The sequence below is a fragment of the Gymnogyps californianus genome, chromosome 28, assembly GCF_018139145.2.
Source record: "Gymnogyps californianus isolate 813 chromosome 28, ASM1813914v2, whole genome shotgun sequence".
NCBI lineage: Eukaryota > Metazoa > Chordata > Aves > Accipitriformes > Cathartidae > Gymnogyps > Gymnogyps californianus.
This window is the reverse complement of record NC_059498.1, coordinates 7,055,136-7,078,448: the sequence shown is the minus strand read 5'-3', so window position 1 is coordinate 7,078,448 and position 23,313 is coordinate 7,055,136. Positions and strand designations below refer to the sequence as shown.

Here is a 23,313-nt window from a genome sequence, read left to right as displayed (position 1 = left end):
TGGCAGCACAAGTCATCCCAGGGCAGCAGAAGAAAGCACTGCTGCAGGGAACAGCCCAGCCATTGCAAAAGCCAGGGCAGGTCTCCAGGCCGGGACGATGGGGCTGAGGACCTCCCTGGGGAGGTCGTCACGACTGGGGCATCCCTGCGTGCTCTGACCCGGGAGCGGCTGAGCCGAGGGACCCGGGCTGTGGGATGGAGTGTGGGTCGGGTCGGGGCCAGAGGCTGCGTTTACTGCGGAGACGTGCTGAGAGCTCAGCTGAAAGCGAACACGGGCAGGGGCTGCCGCGGGGCTGCCTGTCTGGGGCCTGGGGAGCTGGGGCTGGGGGCTCTCCTGCAGCCGGGTGCCTCACGGTGTCTCCTCCTCCCTCCCCGCAGTCCAAGCTGGCTTTGCAGAAGCATCTCACCAAAACCCTGGCGACCCGCTTCCTGCCCAGCCCGCTCACCGCGGCCGCCGTCTGCGCCATGCCTGGCCCCCTCGCCCTGAGACCAGCCGCTGCCACCACCCTCTTCCAAGCCCCGATCCTCGGACCAGCCCTTTTCCGAACGCCACCGGCCCACGTCCGCACCACGCCGGGCCCCATCGTCTTCGCACCCTACTAGAGCTGCTCGCCCACCGAGGGTCCGTCCACCGCGGACCGGGCTGTGCTGCAGGGGCTGCGTGGTGTGGGGCAGCGCTCCCGGGCAGGCTGATCTTCTGGCTGGTGGGAAACCATAGTCGTAGACATCAACCCTGGCTTCTCCTTTGCTTCCAGCAGGCTCCTGCTGGAGCGAGATACCCCAGCAGAGCCCAGCCAGCCCCGCCGTGCATCCCCGCCGCTCCCCCGGCCCGTGCTGGCCCCGTGCTCAGCGGAGGAGCCCATCACACGGCTGGGCAGCGCACGGGAGAGGAAGGTGCCTGAGTCACCAGGACCGTCTCGTCGCGAGGGCCTGCCTGTCCTTGGCCCGCTGGCTTCTTGTTCATCACCCTCCCAGTTACCAGACTGGAAGAAGAGGAGCTGGCTGGTCCCTGGAGGAAGGAGCATCCCTCTGGCCGGCTGGTCCCTGCCAGCCCAGTGGGAAGGGAACTGCGAGGGGACTCTCAGCCCAGCTCTTACTGGCAGAAACGACCCCAGCACAAGCAGAAGGTTGGCAGTTCCCCTCTCAGACCGGGCTGGCCATGCCCTCGCCAGCCCCGCACTTGCCTGTGCTGGCTGGGGGTTTCCATGCTGCCCACCAGCCCCCTACGCCCCACAACCCCCTACGTCCCACCAGCCAAAGAGCCCCCGCCACGGCGGGCACCGGCCACGCTGACCGTATCTTCACTCCGAGAGCAATAGCCGAAGCCCAGGCCCGGCGCCTCCTCCCTCCGAAAGCACACTGCCCCTGCCCTGGCCCCCGAGAAGCACACAACGTGGGCATGCCGCTGGAGACGGGCTCTGCTCCAGCCCAGCGAGGACAGGAGAGCCGGGCTGCCTGGTGCAGGCTCCCCGAGGTGACCCTCTGCTCGGCGCCAGCTGTTTGCCTCTGTCCCACCCGCGGGGGACAGCCCTGCCCCTACCTCCCGGGAGACGCTGTGAGGCTGAGTGGATGTCCCGAAAGCACTTTCGGTTCTCCAGTGAAAGGCAATGCTGCTGCTCGCCCGCCGGCCCGCCGCTGTGCCCGGCCCTCCAACCCCATCCCTGTTAGGAGCTTCCAGGGAGTTACCAATGATTCCCGAAAACAAGGGTGTCCCCAGCAGCCCGGACAATCAGGTACGAAGGAGCAGGCAGCACCGCAGCCTACGTGCAGCACTCTTCCTGTGACGTTCCCGTCGTAGCCTGCAGAAAGCTGGGCTCCGGAGGGACCCCGAAGCCGTAGCTCTGCTTTTCACTGTGCTCAGAAAGCCCAGCGATGACCTGGTCTGAAAACTGTAACCACGGCGCTCCGGGTTCCCAGCGCGCTGCTGTAAATAGAAATATGCAGGAAAGTTGCAACCCAAACGGACCTTACGCTGGAGTGACAACCCACCCCGATCTATGCAATCCAGGGGGAGCAGCTCACCCGCCGCATTTGCTGTCTGCGTTTTACTTTGGTGCTCATGCTGTCGGTACAGCCAGGAGTGGTGGTCGGAGCAGAAAACAACAACGCAACACTTAGCTCTGTGCAGACGATTCCCTTCCCGTCCCCTGGCCCAGGGTGCTGGCTCAGGGACCTCTGAAGTGGCCCACGTTCCCTCCCAGCCCTTGGGAAGAGGCAGGTCGGTTTGTGCACCTGGGAATCCACACGCACAAGCACACATATCCGACATCTTGGCCATAAGCAACGCCTGGATTTCAGGAGGATTTTGCCCAGCGCACTACACCGATGCTCAGGCCAGGGTCCTGGCAATGGGAGGTGAATCGGAACCGGCCAACGGGTAACTCAGGCGGCTGAAATGCTTCTGCTTCCCAGAGCTGGCGGAAAGAGCTGGAGCCTCGGGCGAGGGCAGGAAACCTGCACAGAGGGAGTGGGGGCGGCACGGAGCCGTACGCCTGCGTGGGGAGGGCCCGTTTCTCGTGCCGTGGGCAGCACTGGCCCGCGGTGCCACCGCTGCGCTCCTGCCGCAGAGGACAGGAGTGCGAGGGAGCCCCTGGGTACGGATTCATCTGCTCAGGGCATCTCCTCTCCGCCCCAGGGGAGGAGGGAAGCGGAGAGAGCACCAGGAGAAGAGCGAGCTTGTATGGAAGGCTGGGGGTAGAGAGGACCGAAAGGTCTTACAGTGGTGGTGGGAGACCTGGCTGAGAGAGCAGCCGAGGGAAGGAAGGCTCCCAGCAGCAATGGCTTTGTCAGGGACAGGGAGATGGTCCCACAGCCCAGGGGACACGTGCAGCCTGGACCCCGCATCCCACAGGACAGGAGCCTGCGCTGGCTGGGGCCCGCGGGCGGCAGGAGGGACACAGCTCCGACAGCGTCGCGGTGCCAAGCAGCCCGTGGTCAGCCCGGCTCCAGCCCTCCCCCTGCTCACCTCACTGTGCTCTTCCCCAGGCCGCCTCGCCGGTCACTCCCAGCCCTGGCCACAGCAGAGGAGGGCAGCCCGTCCCCTCCTGCAACGTGCCCACCAGCCTCAGGAGCGTGGGGAGCCGGGAGCAGCCGGCTGCGGCCGTGCTCCAGCCTGCAGGAGCCGCTTGGCACTGGTGGGTCGTTCCCCTGCATTTTGTTCTAAAAATCCTGTGCTGGAGCCAGCGGTGGCTGCTCCCGTCACCCCTCCACCAGTGGAGTCCTAATACACTCCTACACTTGGCACTTTAACCCCTTGAAAGCCATTCCTTCTAATAACAATAATACTGCAACGAGCTGCGTAAGAACATGCTCCCTCTATCGCATCCCCCCGCCTCCAGAACCCTCCCTGCTCCTGTGCTATCCAAAGCATTTACTGCCTTTGACTTAGCATATGCTGTACTAGGTAGTAGGGCATAGTCCATAGCGCTCAATAACGTGTGCCCCTCTGTAAATAACCTTGGAGTGACGTGAACAGTTTGATTCAAAAAAAACAAAAAACCCCACAAAAATGGAATAAACAGACTCTAGGGACTTGGCCAGTACCCCTCCTGTAATGTTCATTGTATATTTTTTTGATGTACTATAACTGTTGGGAAAAAAAAAAAAAGGAAAATATTTTGATAATCGAATCTCATCGCTTTATTGTGTTACTCAGTAAATAAAAGGAACAAGTATAAACAAGCCAGGGCTTTCTCGTCATTTTTTTTTTCCCCTAGATCCAGACTAGCTGAAGGGAACACGTGTTGCTGGGCAGGACGGGGACACCTTTCCCTTATCTTGTGGTGGTTCCGAGAGGAGAATCAGCACCGTGACAGATGGGCAGCGAGAGCTGCCACAGCCCTAAGCATCAGGGTGTGCAGGCTAAGCACAGACCCAGCTTCTCCAAGGTCATGACCGAGTCTGCACTGAGGAAGAGGAGGGCTGCAGTGTGGTGGATGTGGGCACCCTCCCCTCAATAACAGCATCTTGCCCTGCTCTGCACTATGCATTCACTGGGGCAGGATGACTGAATGTTTCTGCACGTAAAGGAGCCGCGAGCACTGCCAGGTAAGGGGCAATCTGCCGGGGAACAGTGCAGCACCGCAGAGCCAGCTGGGCTAGGACAGGGGAGAGCTGCTCTGACAGCGGCTGGGCTGGAGGCAGGGCCAGCAAACGGGCGCTTCTCAATGGTATCAGTAAACAGAAAACGGAGCAGCTAGAGAGAGAGGGGGGAATTGTTTCCTCTGGCCCGGCTGTGCTCAGCCGTGGAGCTGATCCCCATCTGCTGGCCAGCCCCACGCTGTGCCTCCCCTCTAGCAGCCGACGGCCCTCGGGTCTGCCAGCCTGTGCCCAGAGAGCAGAGGGGCGTCACTCGGTGAATCCCGGCTTTCCTGTAGCACCTCCAACATCTGCAGGGGCTGGGCAGTGAAAAGAGCGGTCCCTGTCCCAGTGCAGGGAGGTGGGTCACCTCTCTCATCCTCAAAGACCATCCCCAGCCCCGGGATGCCCATTCCTCATGCCACCGTGCTTCCCGCAGGCTTCGCGACACCAAAAAGGCTCAGCAGGAGGTACGTGCAAGGGAAATAGGGAGGTGAGGAAGAGGAGATGGCAATGGAAGGGAAGGGAAAACAAGGCTCAGCCATCCATGGATCCGCTGCCCTTGTTCTTGCGACTCAGGGGAAAAGCAGACTTGCTTTGTGGCTGTGTCATCTTACTGGCCAGGTAGATGAACGGCTCGATCAGCGTACGCCGGTCAGCCACGGACACCTCCCACAGCTTCACCTTCTCGCCCTTGGCCCAGTGCTGGGCTGCGTCATGGTCCACCCGGCGCTGCTCCTGCAGGTCACACTTGTTGCCCAAAACCACAATGGTGACCTGTTCAAAAAAAGGGTGAGAAGAATCCCTGAAGGTACCAAATGCAGAGCTGAGCGGTGCCGCCTGGCTCTGCCTTGAAGACGCTCAGTGCCAGGCCCAGTCCTGCAGCTAATTCCCCCTCCGTGCTAAGGCTTTTTAAAACACGACATTTCCCAGCGCTCCCTTCTGGCGGGTTCCCCTCCTGTTCGGGTCCGTGTGTCTCAAGCCAGCCCCAAAGTGGAAGGGCCTGTTGAGCACTTGCACACTCAGAAAGCATCCTGGGACAATAGCCAGTTACCACTGAGAGTCTTACGGAACAGAGACCCCTGTCACTGTCTTGTGGCAAGCTAGAGGAAAGGAGAGTCTCTGGGTGAGAACTTGAAGAAGAGGAGCAGATCCCACTCTGCAGCCCCTTTCCCCTGGGGTACTCACCTCTTTCTTGTCTTTGGACTTGTCAATCTCCTTCTTGAGGAGCTCCACCCGCTTGAAGGACTCCTTGCTGTCAGTGCTATAGACCAGCACGTAGCCGTCCGTGCAGGAGAAGCAGTGCTTGGGAAGCTCCAGGCCGTCCCGCAGGCCCCGTGTGTCATAGAACCGTACCTGCTCGCGCACCCCCCGGTCCGTCTCAATGGAGCCCACGTAAATGTCCTCCTGGGTCTCGATCATCTCGGAGCCTGCCAGAGAGGCAGGCAAGGGAGTCACAGGGACCCTGGCCAGGGAGCTGGCCCTGGCACAACCCGGAGAGCCGTCCTGCCGGGTGGCCTGGGGCAGGACAGCGAGTCTTTCCTCCTCCCCCACTGCTTGCGTGTTTAGGGGGTCTCCAGGCACAGCCTTGCCCAAGGGGGCCAGGCCCTGCCTGCCTGCAGCACAGGGGCTGTCTGGCACCCAGGCACCCAGGCAGGCTGCTGCAGGCTCCCTCCCCGTCCCCCCGCCGACTCACCGACCACATGGTTCCCGTACAGAAGCTGCTCCAGGATAGACGTTTTCCCGACGGAGGCCTGGCCGCACACAACCACCTTGCAGCTCTTCCCCATGCTGCCTCACCCAGGGCCGCTGCAGGAATCCGCCTGCGGAACACGGCTGTCAGGGGAGGGCTGCGGGGCCGGGGACCGCCAGCACCGCTCGGTGCGTGCACCCACGGCCCAGGCCGGGCGGGGACAAGGGCCCGAGGGGAGGCGGGAGGCCCAGCCCGCAGCTGCCGGCCACCGGGCAGGGGACGCGGCTGTGCCCACAGCCGGCCCGGAGAGCAGCCTGCGGGACCGTCCACGCCGGGCCGCCCGGGGCAGCGCTGCGGCCGGGCCGGGCTGAGGGGCCGGCGGGGCCTCACCTGCGCGGCGGCGGCGGAAGTGGTGCAGCGAGGCCCAGCGGGCCCACAGCGCCCTCTACGGGCGGGCGGACCGGGCCCTGCCGGGAGCCCCCGGGCCGCGGTGACGGCGGGTGAGGGGCCCCTCCCCGGTGCCCCCCGTGCCCCCGACCGGCTGCCCGGGCCGGGGCCCATCCCCGGCCTCCTCATGGCGGGCGGACCCCGCGGCCGCCCCGCCCCACCCCACCCCACCCCACCCCGCCCCGCCCCGCCCCGCCCTGCCCCGCCCGAGCACCGCTCGTGCCGGCCGGCGCGCCGCCGTCGTTGTCAGCGGAAGCCCCGCCCCTTCCGGCACCGCGCCCGCCCTCGCCCCGCCGCCCGTCCCTAGCCCGGCCCGGCGGTAAGATGGCGGCGGCGGCCGAGTGCGATGTGATCATGGCGGCGCCCGAGGGACCCGGCGAGCCCGAGAGCGAGGAGGAGACGCGGAGGTAGAGCGGCTGCCGCGGGCTGGCCTCGCCCCGCCGGGCAGGGGAGGGGGCGGCCGGTGTCCCTCCTGGCGGGCGGGGTGGGGCTGGGCTCCCTGGGCCGGGGCCCGGCGGGCGGGTAAGGCTGGGGGAGCCGGGGGCGGCCCTGGGCTGCGGGGAGCGGGGGGGGGGGGGGGGGACGGGGGGGACGGGGCCGGAGCGGCCGGTCCCGGGGCCTCGGTGCGGGGGAGCCGCAGGTGCTTGGCCGGCCCTTCCCGCGCGGGTCAGCGCCGGTGGCCGGGCAGGGCCCCTCCGGCCTCCTCCGCGGGGCCGGCGCGGCGCCCGGCGGGCTGCGGGAGCTCTGCGGCGGCAGCGCCAACGGGCCGCGAGCAGCGGGGCTCGGGTGCGCGCTGGGGTGCCGGCAGTTCCTGGCCACCGGGCAGGGCAGGGTGCGCTCCCGGGGGGGCTTCGGCCGGTCCCTGCCCGGGGCGGGCCCTGAGGGTAAAGGCCTTACTCCAAGGCGAGCCTCGTCCCGCAGGGAAGCGCTGGCTGCTCCCACCCGGGGCTCTGCAGCGAGGGCCCGCAGTCCCGCCCCGGGCTGTGAGATGCCACATGCGGTGCAGGGCTGTGCTTGCTGCCCGGTGACGCTTTATTTCGGGATGTCTTGGCTGCACGTCCCATGTGAGGTGTCATGGCCTCCGTGTGTACCAGGATTAGAACATAAACCCTGTGGTGGAGTCAGGCTGTTTTCAGTCAACTAGAGTTTGAGTGTCCTAGAAATATAATTAACATCCTTTCTATCTCGAGGCCACACAGGCTGGTGTCTGAAGAGAGCTTTCTCCCGTCACTGAGGATGAGGAGGAAAGTATTAAACTGTGATGTAGAAGGGAAGCTTCAAACTCATAGGTTTGAGTGCTCTTCTCTTCATCATACCCAGTTCCCTTGTCCCTGGTACCATTTGAAATCTACACACAGCAATTTTTACTCTGTCCTGCCTTGCTGTGGATAATGGGAAAAATGTCGGTTGCAGGCGAATGTTTGGGCAGAGTCCTGCTCTGAAAATGTTATCCTAATTAAAGAGCTTCTTCAGGTTCCAGTAACTGGTTTATTTCTAAAGTGATCTGGTGCACCTTGCCCAGGGGAGCAGTGTTGTCTGAGGCTGGGGGTGGTGGGGATCCCAACCTTTCTTGCACGTTTTCTTCTCAAGAGCAAGTGAGCTGGTTCCCAGCAGCAGCTGAGCGTTGCAGGCTCTGCAGGCAGTGAGATGGGAAGGTCCAATGTCTAGGAAACTCCGCTGGTTCTGCAGCATCTAATGCTGGCAGTTGGTTATCTCCTGGGGAACTGGGGAGGAGAGAACTATTTCTGTAGAAGGTGAGGCAATTGCTCTAGAAAATTATTCAGTGGATGGAATTAAAGGGAGGGAACAAAACTGAAAGTGGCCTCTGAGGAACAGTATTTTCAAAATAATATTGATGGCCTGAGGTGTTTTGTGCTGCTTGTTTACTGTCAGAAATTGAAGGCTTAAGGAGCCGCACTGAGAAGGAGCTGGCTTCCTGGTGATGTCATTCTAAGGAGTTAAATTATATGTTGCTGAAGAGGCACCTGAATGTTGCGCATAGAATACCGACAAGTTGCATGGCCTGTAAAGTTGGGAAAGCCCTGTTTATGGGTAAGTCATTCCTTCCCCCAGGCTAATTAAATGTGGTGGTTGAAATGTTAAAAATATCCAAATGTAAAAACCATGCTGAAGGCACAGTCATCTTCTGATAGTGACCTCTAACGTTACCCTTCCTTCTTCCTTCCCAAGTTTCATTGCAGGAAACCAGTCATGAGTAGGGGGATCTTCTTGGGAAAGGCTGAGCAGGTGCAGAAGTAGAAGAATTTGTGGGCAGCGTTCAGACCTCGCCCTGCTCTGAGGGGAAGGTTCAGCTGTGAAGAACAGAGGCAGTGTCGCGCATCTGGGTTTTTCTTGGTGTCAAAAGGCCAGTGCCGTAGTTTGTGGTTATTAGCATGCAGTGCTTTTGTTAGGTGCTTTCACAATGTTTCCTTTTTTGTTGTTGTTGGGATATTACTCCTTTATCTTGCTAAAAGAGAAATGTGTGGGTAGGACATGATTATTCTACTTCCAGTTATTCTTTTTGGTTGCTCAGAAAGTGCAGGCCTTACACACTCATGCCTTTCTGCCAGCCAGGGTAGATTTTCTTGGGGTCCTGTGCATTAACCTCTTCTCTACTTTGGCCCTTCCTGGCTTACATCAGTCAGTCAACTTCTGTGGCTGAATTGATCTAATGTAAATTAGGGCGATAGTCACTGTATTAGGGAGAGTAGTTGGAAGCTTAATTAGGTGCCTGATGTTTGTAGAACATCTTGAACTGTGTAAGGGCTGTGCAGGCACTCCACATTAATGGGCATGCACAGACATACACTTCAATCTGATTCAGTACAGCCTTTATGATGTGTCTGTGCTAGCTTCTATAAAAAACCAGCAACAATAAGTGAAAACCTTTTCTGAATCATTGCTGTAAGTCAGCATCAAGGGTTTCCATGTTCTGTACTTCTGTTTAGGAATTACAGTACGACAAGATACAGATACTTTGCTTAAGGACTCACCTTTGTCTAAATGCATGATTCTGTTCTCTGTGGCTTAATGAAAATTAGGAAATTAGCAAAAGTGGAGATCTGTTTTTCAGAATGATTGTAACTAACGCGCTGAAACAGCTGAAAACATGCCGAACAGCTCACTCACAGGTTAAGGGAGAGGAATAGAGTGTGGTCACAGGATAATTATTGTCTGCTGCTGCATAAATTGTGGGGGTCCTTATGGAAAAGGGTTGATGTAATTGCATTAATTTTATCTGCCGGGTAGTGGTGCTGTTAGTGCCAGCTCCTCTGCTGGGGAGCAGCTGATGAGCAGGGGTTGAGTTGTGGTGCGGTCAGGGACTGGTCCACCTGCAAAAAAATAACTTTTAAAAATTAATTTTAAAGGTTTCTAACCCACGGGGACAGTTTTTCCTTGGGCCCAGCTGGTCTGCGAGCTTGGGGTCACTGGAGTTTTGCCAGGGAGAATTTCCTTGTCATCTTCCTGGCAGCTCTAGATTCTGTCTGATGCGCGTGCTTAAGGCTGGATCTTTCTCCTCATTCTTCAACACTGGAGGATGTGGAAGCCTCTTAAAAAGAAGTATCTCAAATTGTTTGGAAAATATTATGAAATAATCTGCCTAGACTGGTGCTTTTACAGTGCTTTTGCTGCAGACTTTAGATATGTTGATGCCTCAGTAGGAAATCATAGTTAACCTTAGTAAAGCAATGAATGTGAAATTTGCCACACAAAGGAAATTGGGCAGAAGTCAAGAAGGTTTCAGACCTTGCCTGACTTTGGGTCACTAATTAGTTCGACAGATGTTGCCTGGAGGTTGTCGGGTGTTGGTGAGTAGCAAGAGTCTTTCCACTGCTATTTTGCGTGAAATAAGTTGCATCTTGGTCAGGCTCCTCGTGAACAAATGTCGTTACTTGACTGCTTTCACAGGGAGTGCTGGCAGGAGTGGCAGGGTTGAGTCGGCTGTAGGGGCACCGTTGGCAGGTAAGCATCGTTATGGGATAGCCTGAAGAAGGTTCCACTATTCCTGTTCTGCTTGTAAATGGGCACTTGAGTTTCCCAGGCTGTAAATCCAGCCTCTTTTACTAATATGTAATTACTTTATGATCTTATGATAATACAAGGAGCAGCACGAGCTGCTCACATAGTTGTTTCCTCTCCCATAAATTTGCAGAGTATTTGGATACTCTGAATTAGGTAGTCGCTTTGTACAGTATGCAAAGATGGTCAGTAGCTACAATTCCAGCCTTTTTCTTTAAGATGAGACATGCTTTTTTAGGGTGAATCATGTTGTAGATGCAGTTGTTTTACCATGTAATTCTTACAGCTGGCTGGCTTCCTTCATTTAGGCCTCTGTGGAAAAAAGCAATCTCTAGCTGATTCTAGACCCTTCTGTGGGTTTTCACGACAGCCATGATGTGACCCTGCCAGGCATGAGCGTGCCATTGCTATGAATTAGGCTAATACGGAGCTCTGCGAGCGAGGTGTGTTACATAACTGCGCAATTAAAGTTCAGGGCTCGTCTGGCCGTTTTCACTTACAGCTGCAGGGAGAGGTTTGGTTCATTTCTTTGGTTTCTTGTGGCATATTTTGGTTCTTGCGGCTTTTGGTCTTCCATGTTTGAGTTTGTCCTCGGGTACTGGGAGTGTTCTGGGGTAGAGGATAGCATGGGTTTTTTGTGTGCCTTCTGGATGAAACGTCAGTTACGTTGCTGTTGTCTGCTCTTGTGAGAGACTTGAGGCAGACCTTTGCTTTTATGTTTCAGTTGGTGAGTCTTTAGACTATCCATGCAGATATTTGCAGGTACAGACTCAAGATTTCCCTGGTTTGGGGCCTGCTGTGCCCAAGTGTTGTCACTTTCGTTTCTACATTGCAGCTAGTGGTAAACCTGCTCCTTGTTCAGTGGGGGGTGCTGGTGTGCGGAGAAATGTGTTGCATGGTTCTGCTCTGTGTTCAGTTTGGTCTCTACTGCAATAGGGTCAGCATCACGCTGCCTAGCTGCAGAGGGTGATCACAGTATATGTTATATATGATTTTGTGTTGTTTTCTGCACCAGAGACAGAAAACACGAACACTACGGATGGGAGCTTAGAGAGAGAGAGAGAGAGAGAGAGATTCCCTTTGCTCTGAATCAGAGTGTAAAACCTAACCTGGAGGAAGGGTTTCTAAAGCATACAGAGAAGCATACCCTGTGTATCTCTGTGGCCCACGTAGTGTTTGGCTTCCCTTCTGAGTCCTGAAAGAAGGCAGGGGAGAGTATCGTATGTCCAGTGGCAAATATGACAGCTAATTTTAAGCTCTAGACATCTGCCTGCTGTAAACTGTATTGAGATCACCAAACTTATTTTACCTCAGCAGCTGAGTAACATCTGACAGCTGAGAATCTGGACTGGATTTCAACCAAAAAAAATGCCGGATAAAGGCTCTGTATCCTATTAAAGAAAAACTCTCTGCAAGAATTGCTTAGAAAAGGCAGGTGTGTTCCTTTTGTCAGAGCATCCCAAAAAAGATTGCTTGGCCAGGACAGGATTTTGGAGCCTTCCTTAAATCCTAGATATTTTAGGGTTTTTGTCACTGTTTTGTAATGGAGGCAGGAAATGAAGTAGGAGTGAGGGTCAAGAGAGCTGAGAGAGCGCAAGTCTGCCACCTGCTTAAATGCTGGATTTCTGTAGCTGGGAAGTACTGCTTTGAGTGCGTGTACCTGTGTGCACAGCGTCTGTGCCAGCACGTCTAGACCCAGGAGGTGCTGTTTGTACAGATCCCCAAAGTTTCCAACAACTTAGAAAATTAGGTGTGTTGCGAGGTAGGTCTGCATATGTCTCGTTAGGAGCTGGAGTAGGAGGGGTGGAAGCCATGATCGGCACTCGAGCAGGGACAGCGTGTGGAAACTCTGAGGAGGAGGCAGAAGTTGTTAGGCAAGCGTGGGATTGTGTCACTGGTGCGCGGGATGGCTGCTTCTCATAGCTCTTCTGTTCTGGGAATGAGCAGGGGCTGAGCTTTCGGCAGGGCACGGGGAATAGAAGGAGCCTTGTGATCGTTCCTTCTCCCACCAGGCAGGCAGCGAGCTCCTCGCACTGTGTCCTCTGAGCCCCTGGGTGTGCGAGGGGAGCATCAGAACGCAGGGCTGCTGCTTGTCTTGGTGGCAGGTCCTCTAGGGTGACCGGGGCCAGAGCACTTGAAGAATTAGGGGTCCTGACAAATCTTATAAAAGAGGAAAAAAAATTGACTAGCTTGCAGGGAGAGTTACTCCAAACAGTTCCCTCCTTGTGAGCCCGTGGTACACGCAAGCAATGAAAGACAAGCTTCTTCCTGAGATCCTTGGTGCAACTCTTCCCTGTCTTCTGTGTCCAGTGTGGAGAGGCCCTGAGAAGACACTAACCTCCCCTCACAAAGCAATCCATTCAGCCTGGATCGTATTTTTAGCAAAGCACGATTCTTCTTCAGTTTCAAAAGTAGCAAGTGGGGAATGCAGCCTACATCAGTGCGAGATGCAGAATGATCTCATTCAGGCTGCAGCATCTGTTTGGATTGAAACAATTACCAGTGATATCAGGAGATCTGCATTTTTTCTTGTTATAGCCAGAGACCGTGGTAAACAAGAACTGTTTTCTCTGTGTGCTTTCTATGTCAGTGGAGCACGACTGGGGAGAGATGCTTCTGTTCTGTGTCTAGGATCTCAGACCACAAGCCTTGCATTTCCAGCAACTGGCTTTGCCTTTGTGCTTTGGAGGCAATTTGCTTTTTCTTTCACAATCTTTTTTCATCGTTAAGCTTTAAGCCATGTGAGCAATAGAAATACCTGTGTACTTCCTTTCTCCTGGTGTTATCCGAGGCGCTGTGACTTGTTGATATGTCAATCTGTGTTAAAGTAAATGCTTAAAAGGAAAATAGACCAATAAAAAAAGAGTAGAAAACAGTAATTCTGGTGTTTGTGTGTTTTCTCTAGCATCTCAGAACACCAGTGCTATGTGAAAGTTGGTTTTGCCATGTATCTGTTTTCTTTCTCCCGTTTTCCCAGCTCTCCCCAGCAGTTTGTTGGCAGACAGGATGCTCTGGCACTCAGCCCTTTAGCTGTATCTATTAGACGATGCTTCCTCATAACATGACAGGTAAAATTGCTAAAAGACTTGTGAATCAGGGACTCGTATGCTAAGCAGGTTACAGTGGTGGCTCAGATGAGTTCTGGCATTAATACTGTTCACCCTTTTCTTTAGATTATAAAACAGAGAGCTTCTGAGGGAAGGAACTTCAATAGGATCTGTGATTTTCTTTTCCATTTATGATTACAGAAACAAGAGAATAAAGTTTTGGTTAAACTACTTACTGCCAAGGTTCCAGAAGTGCAGAATTGCTGATTAGTTTTTCCACTGTATTTTGAATGTTTGATCTGTAATATTCAAAAAAGGTGGTGGCGTTTGGACACATTTTTAATCATGCAAAGTATGAGTCCTTCCGCTTGCGATACAGATCCATCCAACAGGCACATAATCATTGCTAGATCTTGTGGCCCCAGGGAAGGAGGAGCACGGAGGGGTGCTGTACTGCTGTTCAGGGTCTGGCAGTGTGCTGGCTTCTGAGGAAGAGCAAGGCTGTGGAACAAGCACCTACCTTGGGCAAGGTGGTGGGAAGGCTGGGGCGGAGGAGGTACGGCAGTTTCCCTTCTCAGATGGGGGAGTTCACCGTTTGCTGGAACGGGAGCGGGTGCAGCGGGGGTGAACTGAACCCGGAGCCCTGACAAGACCCTTCTGAGGCAGTGGGGTGCGTGTGCTAACCCGTTTCTTTGCCACCCTGCTACTTATTCATCCTATTTCAAATAAATACAGCAATGTGGTTGTGTGTTCTTTCTGTTGTTTGACTTCAGCAGAGTTACAGCAGGGGTGCATCTGGTCCATTGCTGGAGTGTAGCCGATAGCAAAAGTTAAAAATGAAAGTGAAGAGCACATACTTCAGCTGTGGCCCGCGGGCCCTCGGCGTGGCAGCTCCCTGTGTCTATTGTTTTGCCAGCTGGCAAAACTGTGATGGTTCAGTGAAAACAACCCTCTGCATGAGGCGGTTGTGTGGGAATGGCCAATGGCAAGCCTGAATGAGGTTAAAAACATGTGAACTTGTTTCAATACAATTCCCTTTGTTCTTTCTCTAGTAGGCTTGCTGAACATTGCTCTCGTTCACTGGTGGGGTCCCTCCTCCCTGCTTCGGCTCCCGCGCTGCCTTTGCCGAGATGTGCCCTGGGAGCGCCGGGGGGCTCTGGCAGCGCTCCCCCCTCGGCGAGGACGCTGCGGCTTGAGTTCAGTCTGTCCTGGGTTGGCAGCTTCGTAGTGAGGGCAGCTTCCAGTAGACAAATGCATTTCTTGCACAAGGATCTGATCTCTAGGTACTTCTGAAATGAAAATGCAGAGTGGTGGTTGACTCTTACCAAGTCTGCTCTGCACCCTCAGGTCTTGGATTTGGCAGCTTATTAAAATGCAGGACTAGTCAGCAGCCTTCCCTTCAGTTTTTGTTTTATATACTGAAAGAGGCTTCTCACTACGGTACATTCTAACAGTATGTCCTCTATAGCAAGAGCACCTCTTCCGCTCTTTGAATGTGTTGTAGCTGCCGCCTTCAGTGAAGACAGTCAGCTTCTATCCTGTTAGGTTTATTAAGAATGTTATTCGTGAAAGACAAAAGTCTTTGCTTCCTCTGGGCAAAACCCAGTCCTGTAACGTGCCCAAACCTGCATCTAATTTTTGAGAATTTTGTAAAGGTGTACAGAAATATAGAAGCGGATCACTTGCATTATACTTTCTGCGGTAGATGAGCCTAAATTTTTAAAGGTAAAGATTATGTCTGTCTTTATACTACCTGGTAGACTGAAGACTGGCTCTGACTCAGGCCTTTGACTGTTACAATAGTGTTGCCAGACACAGAAATAAAGCTCCTCAGCCCCAAGAGCGATTGAACAGCTCATGCTTACTCTGGAGTTGGATGGAGCTATTTGTATGTAAAAAGTCCCATGACTCTTCACTCTCTAGTCCTGTGTTCTCTGATTTGCCTTGCTGTTATTCACCTTGGGTTTCCCTGTAAATAGCTTTCCTGCAGCAAGTGGTGCAACGAGACACCTTCACTTCTGGATCCTTCTTTCAAGAAAATGCTGAAGCCCAACGTTTCAGCACAGCCTGGAAGTCACCCATGTTTGAGCCCGCAAGTGCAGCTCCGCTCTGGCAGACTGGGGGGTCACCCAGCTCTTTTAGCTTCCTTGGCTTCTGCTTCATTGCTTCAGCAAAGGTTATGTTCAGATCGGTTGGTAGTCATCCAAGAGGAATACGGTGATCTCTAATAATCAACTTCAACTGTACTGCTTGTGATATGGTCATTTCCCCTGTGCAGGTGATCTCCGCGACTGGGCTGCTCTAGCAGAAGATTGCTAGTTGTTGAAGGAGAGAGTAGCTGGGGCTCGTAGATATGCTGGCCGCGTCCCTGGTGGGACATGAAGGATGGGGTCTGAGCTGGTCTTTGTTCTGATGGTTAGAATTTGTCTTTGTCTGGGGCCAGAGTTCTGGTTGTGCAAGTGCTTTGGAGAGTGGACAAACAGTGTCTGTGTCTCTGACTACAGCAGTGAAGTCCGAGAAGCACGATGCAAGTCTTGACTGCTGTATCTTAGAGCGGGGTGATGCTTCTTTTGAGTTGGCCTCAGTTTTTACGTGTTAAACAGTCTAGGAGGGGAAGCAAGTGAACTAAATCACTGAATTTAATTCAGTGAAGCTGAATTAAACTTCAACACAATGGTACAAGTTCCCTCTCAGACTGCTTATCTAAAAAGGTGAAGGTAGATGGGAGAAGAAAAAGAAGGGTTTAATTTCCTTCAGGGGAAGCTTTGCTTTCAAGAGTTTAAGGGATGCTGCTTTAAACCATATGTTGTGTGTTTTTAAATGTCCTAAACTGTCTCTGCAAATGCTTGCTCTTGAGTGTGAGGACTATTTCTGGACCTGTTGCCAAGGCAGTGCCAAGCTTCTGCTTGAGGCTTACACCCTTATTTCTCTTTGATTTAGCTGTCTTTTGAATGTAGAAATTGTTCTTGGCCCTGCTTCTTAAGTATGTGGGACTACTTCTGAAAGATAGACAGCACTCTGTTTCTTGACTTCAGTGACTGCTGAGGTTATGCAGCACCTCACAGGAGCAGGCTGGTTTGATTAACCATGTGCAACGGAGTTTTGCTGGACTCTGAGAAGCCAGTGCATCTGAGACTGAAAGGAGGGTACTCAAAGGCGGCTTTAGTCTGCTATTGCGTTCCTGTAATGTTCAGCTAGGTAGTATCCCTGAGTATCCCTGTTCCTGGCCCTGGCAAAGTGATGAAGTATCTGAGAGGCAGCAGGACACGAGGTGTGCTGTTTTCTCATGGAGAGTGTGTACAGAGGAAATCTCGCAGCAACCAGCTACAAGCATTTTGGAGCACTGAAGAGTTGTACTAAGGTTGCTTGGGGATCAAATGCTCAGTCATGGTCAGAATCTGTTCTGGTGCTCAGTTCCTCTTAAAATGTGTTGTTTTGCTTCCTTTCAGAGAAGCAGAATCATTCAAGGAACAAGGAAATGCATACTATGCCAAGAAAGATTACAATGAAGCCTACAACTATTACACAAAAGCCATAGGTGAGAACAGTTGGTGATAATATTAATCTTTGCTGAATACCATGTCTAAAAATCAAAGCTGGTTATTGATTTAAAATATACCAGCAGGGTTTCTAACGGCACACGCTGGATGAAAACTTTTTGCCTGCTTTAATTACCTTGTAAAATTTCACCGGATTGATAATGCAAGTCAGCGCCAATGTAGGTGATTGCAGCAGTTCTTTGTTTCTCCTCCAGCCAGGATATTCTTAACATGAAACCAATCCAGCTTTCCCTCTAATGCAGGGTCAGCAGTGCTGCCAGGCTGAACACCACAAACTTTAGTTCTATGAGAGTTTATTCCTGTGTATAGTGTGGGGAGCAATAGTCTTATCGCTTGCTATTCAGAACAGCTGCTTGACCATCGTGCGTCATCTTAAGCCACTCAAGTGACGTTGTAAATTGGGAGGGAATATGAGTTTTTAATCCAGTCATGGCTTTTTAATATGTTCTACAAGTTGTATAGCTGCTTGCATTACACTAACAGCGAGTGCTCTTATGTCTTCTTCAGATACCTGTCCTAATAATGCCAGTTATTATGGTAACAGAGCTGCTACACTCATGATGTTGGGGAGATTCCGAGAAGCACTGGGAGATGCTCAGCAGTCTGTCAGATTGGATGATAGCTTTGTAAGGGTACGTGGAAAACTTCCTCCTTCTTATTCGTGTCTCAATACCCTTGTCTCCACCTGCTGCAGCTTGCAGCTCCCTTTTAACTGTCTTCTCAGGGCCATCTACGGGAAGGGAAGTGCCATCTTTCCCTAGGGAATGCCATGGCTGCCAGCCGCTGCTTTCAACGAGTTTTAGAACTGGATCATAAGAATACCCAGGCGCAGCAAGAGGTAAGAGGTTCTTGAAATTTAAATATTGCCAATAGATGGGGCTGTCAAAGGGAATGGATTGAACTGGTAAGCCTTTTGCTTCGAATTTGCAAGGTGGAATCACAGTCATCATTAGTAATGACTGTTTGCATGCTGTGAGGTAATGGGAAAAAGTGAGATGCTGTCAAAGCCTCTGTATCTGTTTTTCAGTAGACTGCCAGGTTGCACAGTTACTTCTGTGTGCGATTGTCTCTTCTTAGCAGAAAAGCGTGGAGGCTAAGCTGGTCTTTCACCCAGCACTCCAGAGGAGAAATGGTAAATGGTGGTAAGGGAACACAGAAATGGCTGATGCAGTATGTAGAAGGCTGCTGCCACTTTGATATCTCATTCACAGGGGTACATTTTCCTGGGCGACCAGTTAAGTCACTTGATTTCAAACTGATTTTCATGCCAGTAGAAGTATTCATGTAATCTGCATTATTGTTCCATGATCTGCAATAGTTTTTGCTCTGACGCTTTAGGGATTGGCTGCTTAAACGCTGCTTGATGGCGTTTCAGAGCAGTGACTGTCCTGCAACACTTGCTGTGTTCTCCTGTCTTTCAGCTGAAGAACGCCAGTACTGTGCTTGAGTATGAAAAAATAGCTGAAGTGGATTTTGAGAAACGGGATTTCAGGAAGGTAAGATTAACTTGATTATTTCCTGTAGCATTAAGAACTGACATATTTTACCTGGCCATTTTAGCCAGATGCATGTCTAATTTCCGTGCCTGACATTCACTGGGTCCTAATGGGAGGCATGGTACAACATACTTTTGCTATTGAAGCAGGGCTGTCTTGTGAACTGTAGTAGTTGTGAAAATGGCAGAGCTCGTGCTCTCTTAGCACTGAACGAATGAAAAGTGAAGAGGGTGACTGGCTCAGGCTGAATATCCTCTATTACTGTTTGCTTTGCAGGGTGAGTGGAACCATGAATGAGCTGTTTGATGCAGATTTTGTCAGCAGCAGCATTTGATCACGCTTTGCTCCTAAAATGCATAGCCAGGATTCTTCCTTCTCAACTCTTTTAATTTAAAAAAAAAAAAAAAAAGGGGCAGTCTGTCTGCCAGTATTATAGTGAGGGTCATTGAAGGAGGAATGCAGATCTGCGTGGGGCATTCTCCGTTACTGTTTCCAAATCTTTCTTCCCAAGGGCTGTAACAGGATGCAGCTGGTACTGACCTGATATAACAAGAAATGACAGCATGAAATCTGAAAGGCACCAAACACTTCTCATGCAACTGTTTCTGTTCAGTGGATGCATGTAAGGCCCAAGTTTGGCCCAGAAAGGAGATTGTCCAGCACATTAAGCACGCTGTTCAGGTCACTGACTCTTAGTCTAAGCTCAAGATTTTGGAAGGGTAAATCCCAGCTTTGTATCACCTGGTTATGAGGAGCAAATGGGATGTATGGTCAATCTGGATTTCAGGTGTAGCAATTGCCCTGCCTGTACTGCGTGTTCTGGGCTTTTGCATCTGTCCCTTCACTTCTCCCGTCTCACTTCACTGCGGAGGCTTGCATGAAATGTGATCTTTGTTTCTGGAGAGTTGCTCTTGCTCCTTCCTCACCCAGAAGCCATTGGCTTCTCAGTCTGGAGCACAGTGCTTCCCACAGCGGGCAATCGTGATGTCACGGGCCGGGGAAGCAGATGAACCTTGGTGGAACAATGACCCTGTTCTCGTGCAGATGTCCCCACCAGAGAGGCCGAGATGGAAAAGACCTATTAGGTCACCCTGCCCATTGCAGTCAGACCAGTGTAAGATCAGTCCCTGCACTGTACTTTTTTGTTTTTTGTCCAGTCCAAACTGTCTCAATCTATTGAATTTCTGTCCTTCCCACATGTCTTTATAATGCAGGAAACAGGGGCAGAATTGTCTTCCTTGGCTTTTTCTTTAGGGCCTACAATTTCAGAAGAGTTAAAGGGATGGACCTTCTACAGGTGTCCCTTGAATTTTCTGTGTAGGACTACGTCATAGTAACATAGCAGGTGCCACAGACCTTTGTACGAAAAGCCCTTTAAAAGACAGGACAAAAAACCTGCACATAAGGAAAATTTTCTAATGAAATATGCCTCCAGCAGCAGAGGAGACAGGTGTCTGCACGCTTATCTTCCTGTTCAAAGACAAGTATGAAACCTCAAGTGTGGTAATGGTGCAGCCTTTCAAACCAGGCCTCTGGCTACTTGCTTTGCTCACATTTGTGTTTTTTCTCGCACCAGGTTGTATTTTGCATGGATCGTGCTTTGGAGTTTGCTCCTGCTTGTCACCGATTCAAAATCCTCAAGGCCGAATGTTTAGCATTATTGGGTCGCTACCCAGAAGCACAGTCTGTAGCAAGGTGAGCGTCTGAAGGTCTAGAGTTTGAGTAACAGCTGGTGGTGCGTCCTGGCTGCTGCTTGTTTTCCACAGCCCGAAGTGAATGAGAGAAGATAAAAAAGAGATAGTCCTTAATGCAAATTGTGATGAGGAAGAGTGCATTAATTTATCCCCTTTAAAGTTAATCTTACCAGGAAACTGTATTTAGACTCAGTTAATAACCAGCAGTCTTGCTTGAGCAAGTTCCCATACTTTTTGCACATCTGTACCACAGGCTTGATAAAATAACTAAATCTTTTGGCGGAGGAAGCGTGCTTTTGGAGATCAGAAGGAAACGAATAGGGAAACATTTCATTTTTTTAATATGTCTCTCATTACAGTGACATCTTACGAATGGACTCAACAAATGCAGACGCTCTGTATGTCCGTGGTCTCTGCCTTTATTATGAGGACTGTATTGAGAAGGCAGTGCAATTCTTTGTCCAAGCGCTCAGAATGGCTCCTGATCACGAGAAAGCATGTCTTGCCTGCCGTGTAAGTTGTGGATACTGGGGATGGGACTGCAAAATCACCAGGATTTTTTTTTTTTTTAAACCAAACACCTAACTTGGTTCTGCTGGATCAATCCCTTCTCCCTCCCACAACATTATCATTCCCCAGATCTCCAGTAGCAAGTAGTGTGTCAAACCCTTCCCAAAGACAGCCAGCTGCTGCTTTAGCTAAAACTGAGTTGCTAGAAGTTCTTTCTCAGAAGACTGTGATACTTAGAAGACTGCCTCCCTTTCATTCTTCTTTGTTCATTGATCAGATATAGGAGCAATAAAACTAGGTCTATCAGTTCTAAAAGAACTGACTTTCAGATTCCATATTAGTGCCTACAGGTTGACTTGCATTTAAACACTGTTCCTTTCATGTTGCTCCTTTGCTCATTTCTACTCTGTTGTAGTTCTTTGACTGACTTTTTAAACCTGTTTACTTGTATAAGCTCTCAAAAAGTGAGATCCCATTCCTATTTTTGTTAAACACATAAATTTACTTCACCATCATGTTCTCATCTTAAACATTAGGCAACCTTTGTTCCCATGGAGCATGCCTGTAACTAGCACTGGCTGTTCCTTAGCGCTTCTCTTGGGGGAAAGGCAGAATGCTTACAGCTCGTTTCAGCTGCTGTAGCAAGGCTGTGACTTTTGTATCCTGTAATGGTGTCTGAAACCAAATTAGAACAGTTAGGTTTGAGGACCCTCACCCAGCAAAATAAGGTGCTTGGTACCCCTGAACCACTTACCTCATGTCCTTATCCAGGGTTTATTTTCTTTCAGAATGCCAAAGCACTTAAAGCAAAGAAAGAAGATGGGAATAAAGCATTCAAAGAAGGAAACTACAAACTAGCATATGAACTATACACAGAGGCACTAGGAATAGATCCAAATAACATAAAAACAAATGCCAAACTCTACTGCAACCGGGGGACAGTTAATTCAAAGGTAAGAAATGGTCGCCTGGCAGGTAGTCTTTCATCGTATTCCTCACCACGTAGTTTATAAATTGCAAATCAGTCATTCTGGAAAGCATAGGCTTCTCTGGCTGCTGGGGCAGCTGAGTCTTTCTAGTGCTATAGGCAACGTTTCAGGTTTTTGTACTTGCACAATGACTGGATCTGTTCCAAACAGCCAACAAAGTTGACTCCTGAAGAAACAAAACTCAAATACTTGGGCTGCACAGAGTGGGAGGGAGAGGAGGAATGTGGTTTAGCCTTATCTTAATCAGCATAAAGGCATCCTTATTTGTTTCCTTCCTGGTAATGAGGAGATTTGTTTTCTTTTCTTACTCTTCTTGTAGATCATCTGTCTTGTTTTGGGTTTTGATCTAAAAAAATATGACCTAATTTAAAAACCCCGGACACTTTCTCCGGGTTTGCTGTTGTATTTCAGTCATCCACTGTCCAGAGAAACAGTCAGTCATGTGATAGTGCTTCCAGTTTCCACCCTGCATTTCCTCTAGGCATGTTTCCTCCTCAGCTGTCTCTGTGTTGATGCCCGCTCTGCCAGCGTCGAGGCTTTTCAACACCCCCGCTTGGTCAAGAGACAGAGGCTGTTCTCAAAACCTGGGAAATGGGATAAGCTGGAGGCAGCAGTAATGGATATTTTACATGGCTGTTTGTGTCTGAAAACAAACCATGCTTTTTTTAAAAAAAATTCTTTTACATATTTTTAAGTTTATTTTCCTGTCTGGGAATTAGTTTGGACACAGAGTAACTTGGTTTTCAGATCATTCTCAGGAGGACCCTTGTTTCCAAGTGCATTTCTTAAAGAGAAGCACCACGTAGTTCTACCATTTCACTAGCCAAGCTTCTGATTTTTCCCTAGGGAACAAAAGCTCTGTATTTTGGGGGGATTGGAAAAAATTTCCTAGATGCAGACACACAAAACAGTGAAATTTTCCAAGATTCTTTACACCTTTCAGTTGCCTAAATTCATAATGCTACTTAGTAGAATTTGTTCTCTGATTGGGATTCACTTAACTTCTGTCTGACGTTGTAGCTTAGGAAACTTGAAGAAGCAATAGACGACTGCACGAATGCAGTAAAACTGGATGACACGTATATCAAAGCATACTTGAGGAGAGCACAATGGTAAGTAGACCTTTATAATGGACATGCTGAGCAGGTTTGTGGGTAGGAGCGTCCTCCCTACAGCACTGAGTGACAGGGATAACAAATCTGAAGCTTAACTGAATAAAAGGTTCTGTCTTAAGGGGCCTCTTCCTGATGCTGACGAGGAGACAGGGGAAGCTCTATGTAGTCTGTCCTGCCTGCATGGATCTGGGACTGCCTATTGATTGTTGTATTTAGGCAGGATTTGTTCTAAAGCTTGACTTATTATGTTTATAGATTAATGTAAGATGTTCTGTCCCAGAGAGCCTCTCTCTTAAGCTTTTTCAGAAGGGCCGCTGCGGGTAAGAGATCTTATCCTGGCAGAGCTGTTCACGCTTCCAACAAACCAGATTTTGAAATGGGATGCCCTGCTTCCCATAAAGGAGAAATCAGCTGAGACTGTACATATTTCAGCCCTAGATAATACTGCAGTGTAGCGCAGTGAGGCTGAGCGAGTTGTACAAAGGAAGGTCGGGTCGGTATGTCTCCTTTGTAACTCGGCACCAACCAGGGAAGCAGTCAAAGCTCTGTTCTGACTATGGATTTATTTGCTACTTTCCTCAATACTGATTATTCCCCAATTTGTGGCAAAGCTGCCTGGCTTATAGAGGAACCAAAACCGTTACTGCAGCCTTCCCGTTATGCATT

General features: G+C 51.1%; 3 protein-coding genes across 7 annotated transcripts in view; 2 read left to right on the top strand and 1 right to left on the bottom strand.

Annotated features, from left to right (window-relative positions):
* ZNF385C (zinc finger protein 385C) overlaps positions 1 to 3,674 on the top strand; it is an 89,198-nt gene extending 85,524 nt beyond the window's left edge. The window contains 1 exon segment of the mRNA XM_050912086.1: positions 378 to 3,674. Within this exon segment, the coding sequence (XP_050768043.1) occupies positions 378 to 602 (225 nt within the window). The 3' untranslated portion in view covers positions 603 to 3,674.
* On the bottom strand, positions 3,603 to 6,197 carry NKIRAS2 (NFKB inhibitor interacting Ras like 2). Of its 4 annotated transcripts, none has more exons than XM_050911959.1 (4): positions 6,160 to 6,197; positions 5,773 to 5,899; positions 5,265 to 5,506; positions 3,603 to 4,853 (listed from the first exon to the last, which is right to left on the bottom strand). In XM_050911959.1, the coding sequence occupies exons 2-4, from the start codon at positions 5,864 to 5,866 to the stop codon at positions 4,614 to 4,616; spliced, it is 576 nt and encodes a 191-aa protein (XP_050767916.1). In that variant the 5' UTR covers positions 5,867 to 5,899; positions 6,160 to 6,197; the 3' UTR covers positions 3,603 to 4,613. The 4 variants fall into 4 exon arrangements, with proteins under 4 accessions (XP_050767916.1, XP_050767915.1, XP_050767917.1 ...); XM_050911961.1 differs by lacking the exon at positions 6,160 to 6,197 and having other exon boundaries at positions 4,689 to 4,853; positions 5,265 to 5,324; positions 5,428 to 5,506; positions 5,773 to 5,996; XM_050911958.1 differs by lacking the exon at positions 6,160 to 6,197 and having other exon boundaries at positions 5,773 to 5,996.
* Positions 6,198 to 6,540: 343 nt separating this feature from the next.
* DNAJC7 (DnaJ heat shock protein family (Hsp40) member C7) overlaps positions 6,541 to 23,313 on the top strand; it is a 25,746-nt gene continuing 8,973 nt past the window's right edge. Inside the window, exons 1-9 of one of the 2 annotated variants that reach the window (XM_050911953.1) lie at positions 6,541 to 6,623; positions 16,733 to 16,821; positions 17,351 to 17,475; positions 17,568 to 17,681; positions 18,265 to 18,339; positions 19,916 to 20,034; positions 20,393 to 20,546; positions 21,332 to 21,496; positions 22,553 to 22,644. In XM_050911953.1, the coding sequence (XP_050767910.1) occupies positions 6,541 to 6,623; positions 16,733 to 16,821; positions 17,351 to 17,475; positions 17,568 to 17,681; positions 18,265 to 18,339; positions 19,916 to 20,034; positions 20,393 to 20,546; positions 21,332 to 21,496; positions 22,553 to 22,644 (1,016 nt within the window). Of the gene's footprint in view, positions 6,624 to 8,235; positions 8,269 to 16,732; positions 16,822 to 17,350; positions 17,476 to 17,567; positions 17,682 to 18,264; positions 18,340 to 19,915; positions 20,035 to 20,392; positions 20,547 to 21,331; positions 21,497 to 22,552; positions 22,645 to 23,313 lie in introns of those variants that run through there. The other variant, XM_050911954.1, reaches the window with a different exon arrangement.